General features: G+C 38.6%; 2 protein-coding genes across 14 annotated transcripts in view; one reads left to right on the top strand and one right to left on the bottom strand.

The window, feature by feature from the left end:
- The window catches only part of zdhhc17 (zDHHC palmitoyltransferase 17), a 57,969-nt gene extending 50,332 nt beyond the window's left edge, over nt 1-7,637 (bottom strand). For all 7 annotated transcript variants that reach the window (XR_013130978.1, XR_013130979.1, XM_077006588.1 and 4 more), the window contains exon 1: nt 7,527-7,637. Coding sequence is in view for 5 of the 7 variants with exons in the window: in XM_077006588.1 (XP_076862703.1) it covers nt 7,527-7,589 (63 nt within the window). In the remaining 2 variants the exon portion in view is untranslated. The remainder of the gene's footprint in view (nt 1-7,526) is intronic.
- A 1,099-nt stretch (nt 7,638-8,736) lies between these two features.
- Nucleotides 8,737-19,213, top strand: part of osbpl8 (oxysterol binding protein-like 8) — a 154,760-nt gene continuing 144,283 nt past the window's right edge. For 4 of the 7 annotated variants that reach the window (XM_077006581.1, XM_077006583.1, XM_077006580.1 and 1 more), the window contains exons 1-2: nt 8,739-9,188; nt 14,566-14,652. In XM_077006581.1, coding sequence (XP_076862696.1) covers nt 14,608-14,652 — 45 coding nt within the window. In that variant the 5' untranslated portion in view covers nt 8,739-9,188; nt 14,566-14,607. Of the gene's footprint in view, nt 9,189-14,565; nt 14,653-19,213 lie in introns of all 7 variants that reach the window. The other 3 variants (XM_077006579.1, XM_077006577.1, XM_077006582.1) reach the window with 3 other exon arrangements.

Here is a 19,213-nt window from a genome sequence, read left to right as displayed (position 1 = left end):
AAAACAGCGACCGCTACCCCAAACTAGCTTTCGCAGCTAAATATTGCCTTTGCATACCGGCCACATCGACCCCGTCGGAGCGCATTTTTTCCAAGGCCGGCTACATAGTTAACAAGACACGAAGCTCACTTTTACCAGAAAATGTGAACAAACTTGTGTTTCTTGCACACAACATGAAGGTGTAGTTTATACGTTTACGTAGTGTTACTGTTTTTGTATTTAAAATGTTCATTTAAAGTTATTTTTTAGGCTTTGCTGTTATTTAATGGCGCGACCTGCTATTTTGTTAAATTTCCTACACTCAGTGTTTTGTTTTTAAAGTGTTCTTTTCTGTGATACTATGTTAATGGTGGGACGTGTGCTGTTTTGTTACATTTATTACACTTTGTTATTCAAAGTATTTATATTTTTTATTTTTATTGCAATTATAATATATATTTTTGCTATCTATTTTAGCAGCAATACTATTATTAGATGGCTTAATTTCATTTCGTAAAATAATTATTTTTATTTGCAGTGTTCAAGGAGGTTGCATTACTATGTTTAAGGTATTTTTAATGTGTGTGCTCCGTTATTAAATTTGGCGTTTGTTTAAGCTTCCCTGTAATCTATAATAATTTAAATTGATTTCTTTTGAAGCTATTAAAAGTTTGTTGTTTACAGAATGTTTCTCCCCGCGTCTCATGTCTTTTTTGTGTTCCCCCCCCCAATTTTTTCGCTGCGCACATCGGCCCAGTGTCCGCGGCAGCTGCTCCACTGCGCAAGCCGGCCCATTGTAAATTGTGTTGTTGGCCGACATTTTTTTCCCGACATTTTTTCGTACTTTAATCCGTTTTTAAGCCGTCTTATTTAGGGCTGAACGATTAATTGCATTTGCGATAATCTCGCGATATTTTAAAACGCGATTCTCTAATCGCACAGGCTGCTATTTAAACTGGTCACGTGACTTGGGAGCGAGCCGAGCCGGGGACGAACGGAGAAAACCCGAGCAGGAGGCAGGGAGGTGGAGAAGTGAAGTTAACACAGCGCACTTTAACTTGTTGCACAATGGCTTCAGGCTCGACAGAAGCTGACACAACTGAAAGTCTAATACCAAAGAGGGGCAGCACATCAGTTGTGTGAAATTACTTTGGCTTTAAAAAAGATGCTGCTCAACGTCAGGTACCCTGCAAAACGTGCCTTGCTACTGTTGCTACGACGCGAGGTAACACTACAAACCTTCAGCATTTAAAAAAAACACCACAAAGCCTCGTATGATATTTGTAAGGCTAAAATGCCAACGACCAGTTGCATCTTCAAATACGCAAAAGTATTTGTCTGCGCTTATACAGTATGCGGTGAGCAGCGAAAAACCGTAAAATCACGCATATAGGCACAATAAGATTTAAAGCGCGGATGAATCGCAAAAGCGCGCATAGCTTGACCGCAGTCCAGCAGACAGGGTTCACTGACCGAACCGTTTGAAAGTGTAACTCCTTATGGATATAATTGGAAGCGGCACGCTGAAATAACTCGGGCAGTAACGGAGTTCATAGTGAAAGACATGATGTCCGTTAATATAGTAAACAAGCCCGGCTTCATGGCTTTGTTAAACACACTGGATATGCGCTACCAAATGCCCTCACGCACATATTTTAGCCAAGTTGCTATACCTGCAGGGCTGCCAACTCTCATGCATTGAGCGTCTTAGACTAAAAAGTTACTAGTTCGCTCTGGCGTAAACCACAGGCGATCGATCGATCGCTATATAATAATAATACATTTTGTCCATTTTACACCGCCCCGATAACAACAAATTACGTTCGCCACCCACTCCAGGTTCAAGTCTCACTTCAAGCGATCTTGAAAAGTTGGCAACCCAGTATCTGAGCTGTATAAAAAATGCCGAAACAGAGTTTCCTGAAAACAGTGGGAAAAAAAAAAATCGCGATTTTAAATCGCAATCGCAATTTATAGATAAAAAATTGCAATTAGATTATTTTCCAAAATCATTCAGCCCTAGTCTTATTTAAAAACGAAGCTTCGAATATTCGCTTCGAATCAGTGCCGAATATCCGGAGCTTAAAAAACGCTATTCAGGCCAGCCCTAATAATTGAACCATTGAAAATAGATATACTAAACATAATACATGTCAGACATGACATTCAGACACTGTCAGATTCAGAGATTTAAAAAAATATTTTAACTTCTAGAGGTGCGAGTAAGAAGAGTAGTCCATTGGAATGCAGAGTGCGGATTAGTTTACTTCTCACTTTAGACCCTTGGGGACGCTAGCGAAAAACATTGACCTGTCTTGTCAATGGATGGAGCCAGATCCGTAAACGCGAGAAACTCGCTTTCGCCATTCCAGATAGCTCAGTCAAAACCATTACATCTTAATGAACCAATAAATAAGATCAACAGCGAAAATGAGTGTAAAGAAATACCAGGGTTCACGTGTTTTTATTTTCTAACATGGGCTAAAGCACAGCGTAGACTCAAATTACAAGAGTTTACAACTTCATCTTCAACCTTTTCAGCCCTGGCACAAATGTTATCCTCACACGTCCCTGGATTCACCAGTTAGAACTACAGACACACTAGAAAAATTCTTGTTTCTTATTTGATGTCACCGTTAACTACACAGTGTTGACCTATTTATCACAAGAGCATGTGGCTAGCTCTGACAGTGTTCAGCGCTGTAGCGAACGGCAGTAACTTTGTTTTACCGCAAAATATGAAAGCGATTGAAACCATTAATCACCCAATTAAATGACCTGGCTTAAAGGGGTTGGGTCGTCGCAAGCAATCTAATGACGCTAAACTTGACCACTTTCCAGACTAGGAAAGGCTCATTGTCCTCAAAACTAATGTTTTTTTCCCCAGCCATTAGGAATTCTGGAACAGGAGATCAAGACCCAAGCTGAACTCTATATCCATGAGAATTGAACATTAAGTGATCTGTGGTTGATGCAAAACACGGCCTCGTGTTTGATATTGTTTCCACCACAACGCCTCTCATTGTGTAATCACCCAACGCTGGCTATATATTCCTGTTCACTTCAGTATTTTAAGGATGCATGCCCATCTATTCTTTGATTGTATTATCATAAATGCATGCATAGCTCTGTATCTGTGTGTTCCACTATCTTAGATATAGGCTACATGTCTATTAATTCTTGTGTAGTAACATCATAATCCTCTGCATACCTATATGTTCCTGAGTTGTGCTATTTTAGAAATATAGACACCTTTATAATCTTGTGTAATAGTTTTCTAGACTTAGATATATGTCCCATATATATCCACTGGTAAATGTACGATCTTGTTAAGTGTACGTTCTGGTAAATGTAGTGGTAAATATATATATATATATATATATATATATATATTATATATATCTCCCGACCCCCCCAAAAAAACTCCTCGGATCTACACGATTCACGTAGGTCACCCTTTTCAACTTCAAAACGGCGAATTTCGCTGAAAGGTGACAGATTTTCATGCCTGGTACACAAAAAACAGATAACCTATATCCCGCTACGTCGTAGGTTTGACGCAGAAGTACAAGTTCGCATTAATTTAGCTGAGAAAACGAGTTGTATTTTGGACATAAAATCCGTCCATCGGATTCTAAAGGTGAGCCTACTGCCCTGCGTTTACCCCCAATAAATGCCCTTACCCTAGAAAAACACTACACTATAAAAATGGGCACATGATTAGTCAGCATGAAAAGAGACACGACTTACTGTTGCTAAAAACACAACTCCGCGTGACATCGCCTTTATGATTGCCAGCTAATGTTAAGTGAATAGTGCAGCACATCATGAACATAATTAGGTTAGTTAGCGAAGATATATTCTGTGTGTTATATTTATAACTTACATTGATGTGTTTTTTCAAGTTTGAAGGTGAATTTTTGAAGGCCAATATTTCACCCTCTTTAGGGTGAAATATTGCTAAAAGCAAACGCAGTGCTGTTGGATTCGAAGCAGATACAGATGGAAAACCGAAGGACATGAACAAGCCAGTTTGCAAGTGGTGCTTTTGGAAGATTTCAACGAAGGGCGCTAAAGCCTGGTTGAGTGACCATAGCGCTCGACTCCGCCCACCTTGCGCGAACCTCCGCGAGCGGTGGAGGTGTTTATACTTTCCGCTTTGCAGTGTTCTCCGAAACCATATGTGGTAGTATAAAAGAAACACCCCTCAACAACAGGGGAATGAACACTTACCTGACAAATTTTAATGCTGCTTTGTGTTTCAGTGTGTTTCAGGTTTGAAAAGTGCTGGAATTTAGGCTAAAGTACTTTAAAATGCTTGAAATTGTAACTACTTAGTTTCACAACAAATATCCATCTGAATTAACAGTTCTCCTGTATTACGTTACTTGTAATTACAAGACAAAACATGAGAGAACGTGAAGACGTTAAGATTGGGTGTTTTGGAAATAAACATCCATTAAATAATGTGATTAAAAGCGCAATATTTCGAATCATTTTGAGTATATGTATAAATATTTAACTTAATTAAGTTTAACGTGCTGGGAAATATTGGTACAAGCGCTTGAATTCCACCTTATAAAGGTGTATGAACCCTGCAAACATGACTTTGTTCGTTGTGCTGAGGCGCGGCGCGCGCGAAGTTACAAAATTCGAGAGGTGCAAGACCTCGCGTGCGCCGCACTTCAGCACGATGAACAAAGTCATGTTTGCAGGGTTCATACACTTTTTGGAATTCAAACACTTGTATGTCACTTTCAAGGTCCATTTCAATATTTCCCAGCACGAGCAAAGACACTTTGTCAGACGTTCAAAAGACGTCCACTGAAAAGCCAGAATGAAAGTTTTTGCGATGTCTTTTTTAAACGTCTTTTGAACGTCTATTACTGCCGTTTTTTACTGCCACTGACATTCAATAAAGGTCCTAGTCAGACGTTCAGATAGAAAACTCGTCATAGACGTCCATGTTAAGTAAAGGTCCTAGTCACACTGTCAGATTTTGAATCAGTTTTGAACGTCCACCAGACATGCAAAACTGGGTCTGGACTGACCGATGTGATACAGACATGATTTTAACGTCTTTCTGACGTAGCATGTTTGTTGGGATAAGTTAAATATTTATACATATACTCGAAATTATTCACTTTTTTATCACATTATTTAATGGTTGTTTATTTTCAAAACGCCCAATATTAACGTCTTCACGTTTTCTCATGTTTCGTCCTGGAATTACAAGAGGCTCGTATTTGTTAACGTAATACAAGAGAACTGTTCAGTCAGATAGCTATTTGTTGTGAAATAAAGTTACAATTTCAAGCATTTTCAAACACAAAGCAACATTCATTTGTTTGTTTATAAAAATAATAAAAAGGCTTTAAAACGGAAATTAGCACAGTATCTGACTTTGGTATCGAAAATGGTATCGAATTTCAATATTTTTTTAAGTATTGTATCGAAGTTTTCATTCTTAGTATCGTGACAAGCCTAGGCGGAGCCACCGCGATTGCGTCATTTTTGCCGCGCGGACCCTTGCAGCAGTCACGACGTGTCAAGTGAACCTAGCAGCAGAGTAAACGACACGTGACCGGAGCATGCGCAGTTTTCTCATAAGACAGCTAACATGTTTATAATTGTAATGAGTATGTAAAATACAGCACGTAAAAAATGTATCGGAGTAAAAGTATTAAACTGATGGAAAATATGTAGTGAAGTAAAAGTGGAAGTAGGAGAAAAAAATAATACTCCAGTAAAGTACAGATACAGCATTTTAGTACTTAAGTACAGTAGTAGTTCTACTTCATTACTATACAACTCTGCCCAAGTCTGTGTGACCTTCTCCTTCTGCCTTTTTAGCTAGGCTGAGTTGCTGCCACATTCCAGAAATGTTTAAAATTAATCTGTCCCACATATGATCCCATACAGAGCAAATTTTCCGTTTTATTTTTCCATATGGCTGCCCGCCTACCTTAGATATACTGAGACGAGGAGAGACTAATCTTTCCCGAGATCCATCCTGGGCCAGCCACCTCCTGCCTAACCAGTTATGATGAAGGACCAACCCACTGCCCTCACTAACCAGTTGTGGATGAAGGATAAAGCCACTGCCCTCTCACCGCCCCGGATTCTATGGGGCTATGACTACTATTACCAACCATCAAGATGTTTAGGACTGAATAGGAATTACATAGAGAACTCATGTATATAAATACACACAAAAATTAGATTTATTTATCCTTCCCATCTTTTCTTTGTTTTTCTATCTCTTTAATTGTTATAGTGACCAGCATTGGCCAGAGGAGGATGGGTTCCCCCCTGAGCCTTAGTTCCTCTCAAGGTTTCTCCTCATGCTCTTAGGGAGTTTTTACTTGCCACTGACGCCCTTGGCTTGCTCACTGGGGGCTTGGACTCGGACACTTGTAAAACTGCTTTGTGACAACAACTGTTGTAAAAAGCGCTATACATGTATATAAATGTTGATTTATATTAATGTGTTACCGTCATTTAAAAACAATACACTGAAAATAGAAGACTACATATAGCTTATATTTGACTATTTAAAATATATAAGTTCTGTTTATGGGGCAATATTTTAAAAGCTTCTTGCAAAACAGTTAAATTGGTACTTTCACAAGTTTTGCTGTTGCAGAAAACAGTGATATGCTTCATTGCAGCCAGGAGGACTTTCCATCCCTGTTTATTCCTTTAACTGTTCTGTTGTATTTTCTAAGGTGTACAATTAGTAATAGCTAGCCCCTCAAAAATGAGATAATTTACAACATCAATTCTATCTCAAAGGCAAAAAGACTTAACTGCAAAAATAACAGTAATATGTCTTGACCTTTACAACTGGTGTCATACTTACAAGTGCTTGGAAAAGTAGAGTAATTAAATCGACTATTGTTCACTTAACATAAAAAGGCAATTGTATAATATAAAGGAAATTAGTCTAGCTTATCACTACAGGAGGCTCTCTTTTTATATCAGCAAAAGTCTCAACGCAACTGTAAATAAAAAAACAGATTTCGTACGCATAAAGTGAAATGACTTCATCAATCGTATTTGCAAAACATGACAGTATATAGTATATGCTAGCAAGCTTATGACTCTAGGTCACATACGGCCTCGATTACTGTTGTTGGCTGTCTGCAATCAACGCCAAAATTCAACGAGCTTGCTACGCCAGCTATCAAACTAATCACCCAGCTAGGTAATGGATTTAATGTTTCGTGGCTGGTGTTTTGCGATATCGAACATATATAGATAACGTAAAATGTTTTCAAGGTCACCTTATTACACTGAACTAAAAAACCCTTTTAACACAACGATTAAGAAACATATAGCATGAATTGGCATACGAGAACCACACATGACAGCTAGCTACACAGGTAAAAAGCTAACTAGCTAGCTTAGCATAGCTTAATGGTACCCGCCTGTTTACGGCCAGATATAAGTCTTCAGTGACAACCAATGAGATTTCTTCTATTTATTTTTGCATTCTTAATCAACAGCCATGCGAATACCCTCGACATATAAGCAAAATATCTTACTTCTGGATGAAGAATAGGGACGCATCCAGCCTCTTTCTCAAATTCATCAATAGCGTCCGCCATCTTGGTGGTCAGTCTCGCCAAGCATCATGGGAAACAACGTTCTTACAAACTAACGGAAAGATTCCAGTATCCTGAAAATTGAAGTGTGCATTACGTCATATTGATGTTCGTAATAATAACCGCTGTGACATCTTGTTTTTGATAGCTTGTGCTATTATAAAACTATCAACGACATAAAAACAAAACATATAAAAGCAGAAAGTACCATATTATGTCTCTGTTGACCTTAAAATATTGTTTGTTGCAACGCAATCGTTGCAAGTGCAACGCAAATTTGTGACAAGAAAAAAAAAAACAATCGTCTATATATGACTTTTCATTGATTAATCCATTTCAACCACAATATGACTCAGAAATCCTAAAATTGTAATCCTAGGCTACACAGAACAATTAAACAAATAATTATTGTTCCTTCTTCTGTGTAACCCATGCCTTTTAGAAAAATTATGTATTTTGGAAATACAGTACATCTGTTAACTACAGCAATGGAGTGGCAATTCATCCTCTGTTAAGATTTCTTCAGAGCATGGCAAAGACATACGAGTAAATTTTAGTGGCTCTGGGATAGTCATGCATAGTCATTACTGAATAATAAACCCATTCTATCTGATAATTACTCTTATCGATCAGCATTAATGATGTGACAATTCTGAAAATGTATCCCGTGTTTCATAACAATTGCTCTGTGGTAATGCCCTAACAAATTTTGCCCTATTTTTTTCAATAATGTAAAGTAGACAATGATTATTCTCCAAATAAAATACTATTTTTTCTAGATTCTAACAAAAGAGCACAAAACGTATTTGATGTGCAGGTGGATTCATGGCTGTAGCGCTTGTTTGTTTGATCAAAACCCCTATATCATAATATAACAAAAGGAAACATGCAGCAGCTCAGAAAAGCATTACACGAAAAAAAAGTTAACGTGCCTGAAGGAACCTCTCGATCGTTAATCTTGCATGGAACAGGTTAAGGGTCTTTAACATAAAGGAAAAAACTATCCAAAAAGCAAACCAATAAACGTCAACAACAAAAAATCCCCCACTACCTTTATAACTTTTATTTTGAAAGGAATACATTTTTTTGTCTAATTATAAAAATGCCAAAAAATAATGTTTTTCTGTTTGTCGATTGCAATCGATTTAGAATGATCTGTCAAGATATCCTCATCATAACGTGTACTATCTTGAAGAATCGTTAAGAGAACACTTTAAGATATGTTCCTATTCGCTAACGTCATATGAGCAAGCGGAACGACTATTTAGATAGAGGTAGACCAAACTTCAGATCACAGATGAGCTACGGGAAGGAAAATGTTCGCGGAACACATTTCAAGACACTGTTAGTTGAAGTTTTGCTTAGGCCTGTTTTAGAGATTCTGACTGGAAAGCTGTACATTATTTGGATTACATAGGTAGCTAACGATTACTGGTTATTTTCGACAACAGCAGTCACGTAACGAGTAGACTAATGTGGTTCCTACCTGTACCACTTATCAAGCTAGCTAGCTAGCTAGCTATCTACATAATACTCGGTTTGTACCATCTTCAAAAAGGCTTCTACACTTCTGTTTATAGACGAGTCTTCGGCGGTCTCAAGGTATTCTGCTAACCTCCTTGCAAACCTAATTTACTAGACAGGTTAACTTCGCTACTGACTAGATTTAAATCTGTATCTGCGAGTACCGCATTTCATTAGTGGCCTGTTTCCAAATGTACATACAGTCGATTAAATCACTTTTTTTCTGCTATATACTGTAAATTATTAATTATTTAGATTGCAGTTTACATTTTGCAGTTTACATTTAGTGTAATCTAAGTTTTGACGCGACACGTTTTAGCCACTTGTGTTGCTTCGTTCTAGCTAGTAGTGCAGATTAGGTTAATTCGAACCTTTAGTGCTGAATTGCACTAAATTTCTTCTAGTTTATAATTTATGATGAATGCAGGGTTGCCAACTTTTCAAGATCACTTGGGTGGGTGGGTGTACATAAACTAGATTTTTTTTTCTCGGCGTGAGAAATCGGATATGTGGCGTGTGAAGACTGTCTAGTGCGTGTGTCTCACGCTCAATGCGTGAGAGTTGGCATCCCTGTGAATGACAGGACCTCAGTCTGCTCCTGAGCAATTGTTGAACAGTGTTTTCAATGCTATAATTAATTTACAGCTAATCTTATTGATTATACTCGATATTTTTATTGTGCGACTGATTACCAGCTGCACCCAACAAACTTTACACATATAAGTAATCATAATTGGAGCATTATATACAGTATAGGATCCCCATACTCAAATAGCGGCCCGCGGGCTATCTATTTCTGGCCCGCAAGCTGTTTTGAAAAGTGTTTTGGTCCAGTCATAACAGTCATGTCAGTTATATCAGTCATGTCAGTCATTTTAGTCCAATCATATCAGTCATGTCATTAGTCATGCCAGTCATGTCACTCATTCCAGTCATGCCAGTGATGTCATTCCAGTCATATCAGTTATGTTATGCCAGGCTTTGCAGACTACATTCATACTTTGAATACACGGGCAGTCATGTTAGGCATGCTAGGTGTGCAAGGAGTGAATTAACAAAGCATAGTCTCTGGCTCCCCCAATGTCTCTGTCTGTAATATACAGGCCCAATCATGTATAGACGCATACTTCCATTACACATTAAACAATGGCAGAGTCCAATAACAAGAGCTTTTGCAGTGTACCAGGGTGCTCGATCTCGAAGCAAAAACAGCCGTATCTCAGTTTCCACGGTTTTCCGGCTGACGACGAGCAAAAAAGAAAATGGGTTTGTGCAATTAGGAGGGATGAAGGGAAAAACTTTGTGATACGGAGCATATTTGTGTGTAGCCAGCATTTCACTGCTGCAGACTCTACATGGAAGCTCATGGCTAAAAGTTGGTGCTGTTCCCAGTTACTGTCCCCGGTACTGTTACTGTTTCCAGCCGGGTTCAGTGGAACAGTTGCTGTCCGTGTTTGAAAGATCAAACTCTCGGCTGGGAGTAGACTTGCGTCCGCTAGCATCTAGCCCCGGTCCGCTAGCATCTAGCGCCGGTCCGCTAGCATCTAGCGCCGGTCCGCTAGCATCTAGCGCCGGTCCGCTAGCATCTAGCGCCGGTGTTCTGTCGATTTTTCCTACCCATCGAAAATTCATACCAAGGCTTACTGCGCATGCGCAAGTCGCTTTTACGTCACTATTTTGGTGGCCGCCTACTACACCCATCGATTTTTCCTGCCTGCTAGCGAATTTCAACAGTGCAGTACTATTTAGTCCTTTCAATAGTGCAGTAAGTTAATTTCTTGTTTATAATTTCTTCTTTGTTTGCAATTGCAATGTTTTCAACTGTGCATTAAGTTAACTAGTTGATTAAAATGTTTTAAACAGCGCCATTTTACTACCTGTTATTACCTATTTATAGGGACTTGGATATTTCCGCATGATAATGATTGAGCCGTGTATACACTAATACGCAAAATAAAACTTTTATTTTAAAGCTCATCCTACTTTTTAAACGCTGATTTGCGCTACATTACGACGTTTCCATAAGGTAAACAAACTAAGAGATACTACAATACTACTTTTTAAACGCCGATTTGCGCTACATTACAACGTTTCCAAAAGGTAAACAAACTAAGAGATACGTCTACAAATACTACTTTTTAAACGCTAAATTGCGCTACATTACGACGTTTCCATAAGGTAAACAAACTAAGAGATATGTCTACAATACTACTTTTTAAACGCTGATTTTCGCTACATTACAACGTTTCCATAAGGTAAACAAACTAAGAGATACGTCTACAAATACTACTTTTTAAACGCTGATTTGCGCTACATTACGACGTTTCCATAAGGTAAACAAACTAAGAGATACGTCTACAAATACTACTTTTTAAACGCTGATTTGCGCTACATTACGACGTTTCCATAAGGTAAACAAACTAAGAGATACGTCTACAAATACGCGATGCCAACGGACACGGTAGGAAAATTCGACAAGGTAGGAAAATTCGACAGACTAGTCTATAAATACTCGCTGCCAGCTGATACGGTAGGAAAATTCAACAAAGTAGGAAAATCCGACAGAACACCGGTCCGCTAGCATCTAGCGCCGGTTCGCTAGCATCTAGCTAGAAAAGAGCAAGCTCTCAGCTGGGAGTACACCACGAGCATCTACTCCCAGCCGAGAGCTTGCTCTTTCAAATGCGGACAGCAACTGTTCCACTGAAACCGGCTCTGAAACTAGCTCTGATCCGCTAGCATCTAGCTCATCCAGCTCTGATCGGTAGCATCTAGCTCTGCTCGGTAGCATCTAGCTCATCCAGCCCTGACCATCACTTTGCTGTCGACTATATTGGACACTGAATAAACAACACTTACTAACTTGGTGTGTGTCATGAACTTTATTGATACTGATGTAAACCAATAAATAGCCGACGTCCCTTGGCTTGCTAAAGCTGGGCGTACACTGTACGATATTTTAAATCGTGTACTCAGCTCCAGCTCAAACAGTACGACTAAATCGCAGGGAGAGTCGGCTCGTGGAGCTGCTTGCGATGCTGCGATTTCTGATCGGGAGTTGGTCGTGAGGTGTGAATCGTTCCTCGTTTACCTGTGTAAACTATATGATGCACGACACGCGATTGAGCCGCAACTCAGCCCGATCGCAAAAATAGTCGCACGAGTGAAAAATCGGCTGAAAATGGGCCAAAAATCGCATCTAGCTATCACCTAGCTAGATATTGTTAACTAAAGCTGTCAGTATCATTTGTAATATTATAATATATATCATAATAATATAGACTGTTTTACCACTCCGTAGGATGACTAATGGAACGATCTATACGTTAAATCAGGGGTAATCAATTAAATCTTTCCGCGGTCCATTTTTGGCAGATAGCTCAGACCTTAGGTCCGGGTCCGCGGTGACGAAAGTTGTTGAGCGGGGGGGGCGAACGTAACACTCAAATGGGTGGTGAACGTAACACTCGTCTAAAAATAAATTCTCCGGTTTAAAATATAGTCTCCCGTTAAAATTTTTTTGGCATTTGGGTCCGTATCCAGTTAATCAGGAATGTGATTGGGTCCGGACAGGACGGCGTTCGGGTCCGGATCCGGACCGCGGTCCGCCATTTGGTGATACCTGCGTTAAATAATAGTTACATGGTTACTTCGCTAGTGCTAGCTAATGTCACCTTACCCTGGTATGAGTGAATAAATTCTTCTACAAACAATTTGTAGCCTCTATTTAACTTGGAACCCTTCGTTGTTGAATGTTCTCCAACAATACTGGAAACGTATTTAAAATTCAGTCTCGGCAGCGACAACAGGGATGAAGTAAATACATGCTCCATGCTGAGGTGAATTGACAACAAATATCTTCTGCGAGTACCGGAACTTGTTTTACCCGGCGGTGACGTATTTCCGCTTTGTTGTGAAAAGGGCCTATGAATATTGCAATTTTCCATGTGCAAAAAATGTAAACAACACGAGTGACACTGTCACGTAGCGCTACGCCCCCCTCTCCTAGCTGTCACTCCAGTTTCCCTGTTCCTCGTGTCTGTGTTGTTCCCTGCTCCTTGAGCCCGCTTTGTTGTCTGTTTCTATGGTTTCCTCACTTCTGCCACGCCCATGTCGTTATTGTTTTCACCTGTTTCTAGTCTAGTTCAATGTATTTATAGTCCCCGTGTCTCCCATGTCGGTATCGGTTATTTTGTGCTACTTACCTGTTTGTTCTCTTGCCTCGTTCGTGCTCTAGCGGATTTAACTGTTTCTGTTTCGTCGTAAGTACGTTCAGCCTAGTCTTTGTTTCCCCTGCCTTGTTTTGTTCTTTGTGCCACCATGCCCGTTTATATTTCATGTTCGGACTGCCTACCTGTTATGACCCCTGCCCGGTATTACGACTCTGCCTTTGGAATTCCATTCAATAAATCTCGCTCTCCGCAGCGTTTGTGTCCGCCTCCCTGCTCTGCCTCACACAGTTTGTTACACTGTTAAACCCTAACCCTTAATGGTTAAGGAGATGCCGCTGAGCTAAATTGGAGAGACGCTATGCTCGTGTGCTGAAGGTGTGCTAGAAATTGTGGACCGCATTTTACTCTCACTGGCAAAAACACAGCAAAAACTGGAATGGATTATCTAAAGGGGTGTGCTAGAAAACCCGGATCGGACTTAAAAAAAAAAAAAACTGGATCGGGAGTCTGGATGGACATTTTCTAGTGCCTGCCGATCCGATACCGATACGCATTTTTTCCAAATATCGGCTACCGATCCAATCCAAATATCCAATCGGGACAAGCCTACTGCGAACCCCAATACAGGACACTGGGTCACATTGGGTGTGACAGTACAAACATTGAATTAAGTCTTTTTCTTTTTCCAAGTCTTTTAATTGAGATTTGAAAAATGTTACAGAAGAACAGTTCTGGATAAATGGGCAGAGTCCATTTTGATGCCTCTTCTATTTTCTTTTCTTCTTCATTATATGCCCCAGAACAATGTGATATGTATATTTTTAATTGATTAAAAATAAGAAATGAAATTAAAATCGAATCAAAAAGAAACATTAAAGACGCTTCACGTCAATCACAAGGGGTGGTCAGCTCTGTAGTATACTTGTAGCCAGTGTAATAACTTGGGAGTGAATTAACATATGTATATAAATACATACTGTTCTTGTATCAATGAAAGCTAATATGCTTAAAAATAATTCTACATTAGCACATATAATGACAGTAATACGGGAATCGCAACTTGGCGTCATTGGAGTTAAATGTGCACTGGGATACGTTGAGTATACCAATATTGATTAATATTCTTCTTAAATTTCAAAATGCAAATAACAATGTTTTCAGCAGCCAGTTAAGCTTAATTGCTTAGTGGAGGAGTCTGTTAAGCCATCATTAAGCCTGACCTTTCCAGCTATAGAAATGGTTAATGCAGGTATGTGAAAATGTATGTGTGTGTGTCTTCACAGATATGGTCTGCTTAGTGCTGCATTGACAATCTTTGTAGAAACATGGAACTTTGTGCTGAAACACAAGTGGACCCTGAAAAAGCTCTGGTGAGTAAAACATACAACGGCACTAGCAATACACCCAACAAAGTTCAGAAATCATGTGCTAAATATTGTTATCAGTTTGGAGCTTGCTGATGTTCACATATTTAATCACCTAGAAGTGTCTGAACTGTGCAGTTTCCCAGTCGGCATTGTGGAGCCTACATCTTATTTTGGTTAGACTAGAGGTTCTTATCTGTGGTGTCCAATGAAGGAAACATGAATGATGATCTGCTTTTCATGTTGCTGATATAATAATTCCAATGCACTCATTGATTATTCTGAATGTAGTAATCGGTACTCCCTTAAGCAAAACAAGATTTCCACAATGTGATGGTCACAATTATTGTTTAAGTTATCAAAACAGGTTGTTTAGAATGACAGTTTTTGTCATGAAAGTAAAATTCAAAAATCTATATTGAATACATAATGGGGTCATTCCTGCTATTCGGTGCCATTTCAGCTCAGTAAGTTTGTATAAAACAATGTGAAACTTTTCATGGTTTTATCATTTAATCTGCAGGAGGACTTGTTAAACTATAAGAAATAGACATCGGTCCAGCTCAAGATATTATGCTCTAATAATTTTGACCAAATTCTTTTCATGTGACATAAGACAAATGTCCACTCTGTTACAAGACATTCTCATCTCTATTAATACGTGTTCTGAATGCACAGTTATTTTAAAATTCATATTTTCTAAAAGTCAAAATGTCCTTCACTTTATCCTGCAAATGTATTTTAAGGAAGTATTAATAAACAAGCATTATCTAAAAAACACATGTTGTATTTTAAGTCACAGTGTAATTTCCATACATTTCATTTAGAATAAAAATGAATTTTAATGGAATTTGGTTCCATTCTTAAATGATTTAATTTTTCCAGTTCATTCCCTGCAACCACAAAGCTATGCATATTAATTGTTGTTTTTATTTAATTAATATATAAGAACACACAGGTAACAGGGTGGACAGAGGAGAAACAGGGTGGACAGGATGTAACAGGGTGGACATCACACCTGTGAACAACAATACAATTCATTAAAGAGAAGCAACTCATGTCCCCCGCCCCCCACTTTCAACCATAAAATGTACTGAGCACCTAAAGTAAATATCAAGAACATTTTCAGGAACATTAACATTAACAGGATGGACAGTAACAGGAGGGACATTTTATGCTAAATTTAACATTACTACTTGTGTGATGCTAGTTCATGCTAGTTTATAGCGACCACAGAGGAAGATTTTTAACATGTTTATTAACTATATTTTTCAAATTACAAAAAATAATTAGTTTCCACTATGAATATGCATAACAGAGTGGACATGTTATGCTTTACCACATCAGTGAACCTTTCTAAAACACTGAAAAAAGACTGAATAAGGAATGATACTCACTTTGCTTCTTGCAGATGATTTCCCTCAAAAATGAATGCTACTTCCTAAGAGTGATGTGACTAGAGGAGGAGTCAGGGGGGCGTGTCCAGACAGATTTTCCATTACAGTAACAGAGGGGACAGTCAACTCTGGGACAAAACTTATTTTAAAGATTTTAAGTGTTAAAAATGCACTGATATAAAAAAATAACATTTGGTGAAGAATATTATAAATAAGGCAACACAACAATAAAAAAAATTTTGAATTAAATTTTTTTTTATTACATACATTTGTAAATGAATTTGAGGAAACATGATTGGGGACATGGCAGTCTAGCCTACTTGAGCTAAAATTACAGTATAAATTTTAAATTAAATTATCCTGGGAACACACCATTGTTTTCTATGGTAGAGGGGAGGGTAATCATGTAGGACAAGCTTTTGGAAATAAGTATTAGAAAATGACAAAAAAATATATACGATGTGATTGGATTTTAAATATGTTTAATTTTTGTAATATTCCATTTAAAGTATTGGCATTATGGTACACTGAGCAATAGTTCTGAAATACGTAATAAGAAGAATAGTAGTAGTATTAGTAATTAGTATTAGTCTAAATGCTTTTTAAGATAAAAAAAAGTTATTACAATATTACATTTTTTTTTAAAACAGTATGGAGAAATTGATACCCCAAAATAAAGATTAACAGTAAAATAAGATATTATAAAATGAATCTTGAATGACTTATTTGGTGAGATGGATTCAAAATCCACAAAGAACCATGTAGTTTGCAGGAGCTGTTAAAGGAAATAATGTGCAACTCTGGCTAAACAGTTATCATTGACCTATTCTCCAAAAAGCAAACACACACACACATACAAAACTGTCTGGAGTACAACCATCAATGTTATGCCCTAACATTGATGGTCCAGCATGGGAAGAAGTGCAGATGATGTATTTAAGGACCAGCCTCCCCAGGCACTTCATAAGTATTGGTGTTAATGTGGTTGGCCTATAGTGATCAAGATTATGACATACAGACATAAAATCTTTTTATTCATCAAATATAAATCTGTACCAGGTACAAATCAGTAGTGAAATGGAAAAGTGACTGATGCCTAGACTATGCAGTTAGATAAGTAAATAAGTAGAAAATTAAATATTTATATTATAAACAAGAACTAAAACAATAAAAACTACAAGTACAGTGTTGTGTAATGTGCATGTAAACAATGAGTGTAGTGCAAGTGAAATTTTCAAAGGTATCTACAGTCATGGCCCAAGGTTTTGAGAATGACAAATATTATATTTTCACATGATCTGCTGCCCTCTGTTTTTTTTGTGTTCGTCAGATGTTTTTATTACATACAGAAATATAATTGCAATCATATTATGAGTAACAAAAGCTTTTATTGACAGTAAGAATGAGTTAATGCAGCATGTCAATATTTGCAGTGTTGACCCTTCTTCAGGACCTCTGCAATTCTCCGTGGCATGCTCTCAATCAACTTCTGGACCAAATCCTGACTGATAGCAGTCCATTCTTGCACAATCAATGCTTGCATTTTGTCAGAATGTGTAGGTTTTTATTGACCACAAGTTCTCAATGGGATTAAGATCTGGGGGGTTTCCAGGCCATGGACACAAAATCTCTGTTATGTTCCCTGAGCCATTTAGTTATCATCTTTGCTTTATGGCAAGGTGCTCCATCATGCTGGAAAAGGCATTGCTGATCACCAAACTGCTCTTGGATGGTTGGGAGAAGTTGCTCTCTGAGGACATTCTGATACCATTCTTTATTCATGGCTGTGTTTTTAAGCAAGAGTGTGAGAGCCGATTCCCTTGGCTGAGAAGCAACCCCACACGTGAATGGTTTCAGGATGCTTTACAGTTGGCATGAGACAAGACTGGTGGTAGCGCTCACCTCGTCTTCTCCGAACAAGCTGTTTTCCACATGTCCCAAACAATCGGAAAGGGGATTCATCAGAGAAAATGACTTCACCCCAGTCCTCAGCAGTCCACTCCCTCTACCTTTTGCAGAATATTAGTCTTTCCCTGATGTTTTTTCTGGAGAGAAGTGGCTTCTTTGCTGCCCTCATTGAGACCAGGCCTTGCTCCAAGAGTCTCCGCCTCACAGTGCGTGCAGATGCACTCACACCTGCCTGTTGCCAATCCTGAGCAAGCTCTGCACTGCTGGTAGCTCGATCCCGCAGCTGAAATACTTTTAAGAGACAGTCCTGGCGCTTGCTGGTCTTTCTTGGGCACCCTGGAGCTTTTTTGGCAACAATGGAACCTCTCTCCTTGAAGTTCTTGATGATGCGATAGATTGTTGACTAAGGTGCAATCTTTCTAGCTGTGATACTCTTCCCTGTTAGGCCATTTTTGTGCAGTGCAATGATGACTGCACATGTTTCTTTAGAGATAACCATGGTTAACAGAAGAGAAACAATGATTCCAAACACCAGCCTCCTTTTGAAGTGTCCATTGGTGTCATTCTTACTTAATCATGACAGATTGCTCTTCAGCCCTGTCCTCATCAACACCCACACCTGTGTTAATGGAGCAATCACTGAAACGATGTTAGCTGGTCCTTTTAAGGCAGGGCTGCAATGAAGATGAAATGTGTTTTGAGGGATAAAGTTCATTTTCTAGGCAAATATTGACTTTGCAATTAATTGCTGTTAAGCTGATCACTCTTTACAACATTCTGGAGTATATGCAAATTGCCATTATAAAAACTGAAGCAGTAAACTTTGTAAAAATTAATATTTGTATCATTCTCAAAACGTTTGGCCTTGATTGTGTGTGTCATAGTAAAGTGACTTGAGCAGAATGGTCCATGTGTTGAAATGAATGAAATGAGGGTAAAAATTCCTCCTCAGTCTCTCAGTCCTGGCCCTGATGGAGCAGAGTCTTTTCCCTGAGGGTAACCATTTGAACAGACTATGGTTTGAATGGTGACTGTCCTTCATAATACCTTTTCTTTATGCCCTGCACATATCAGTGGAGGAGACTATTCTATAACTTTTGGGCATAAGCTGCAAAAGTCTGATCATTCTTTGATTTCAATTTTACCTCCTTGTCAGAAGACCTTTTGAAGAAGACATAAGAGCTCAGTAATGCATGCCTGATTCTGAAGAGTTTGATGTGTAAGTGCTAAGATTTTTAAATTAATTTCTATAGCTCACAGAG

This window comes from Brachyhypopomus gauderio, chromosome 5 (assembly GCF_052324685.1).
Source record: "Brachyhypopomus gauderio isolate BG-103 chromosome 5, BGAUD_0.2, whole genome shotgun sequence".
Classification (NCBI taxonomy): Eukaryota; Metazoa; Chordata; class Actinopteri; order Gymnotiformes; family Hypopomidae; genus Brachyhypopomus; species Brachyhypopomus gauderio.
Note: the sequence above shows the minus strand (reverse complement) of the source record. Positions and strands in the feature narration are given on the sequence as shown.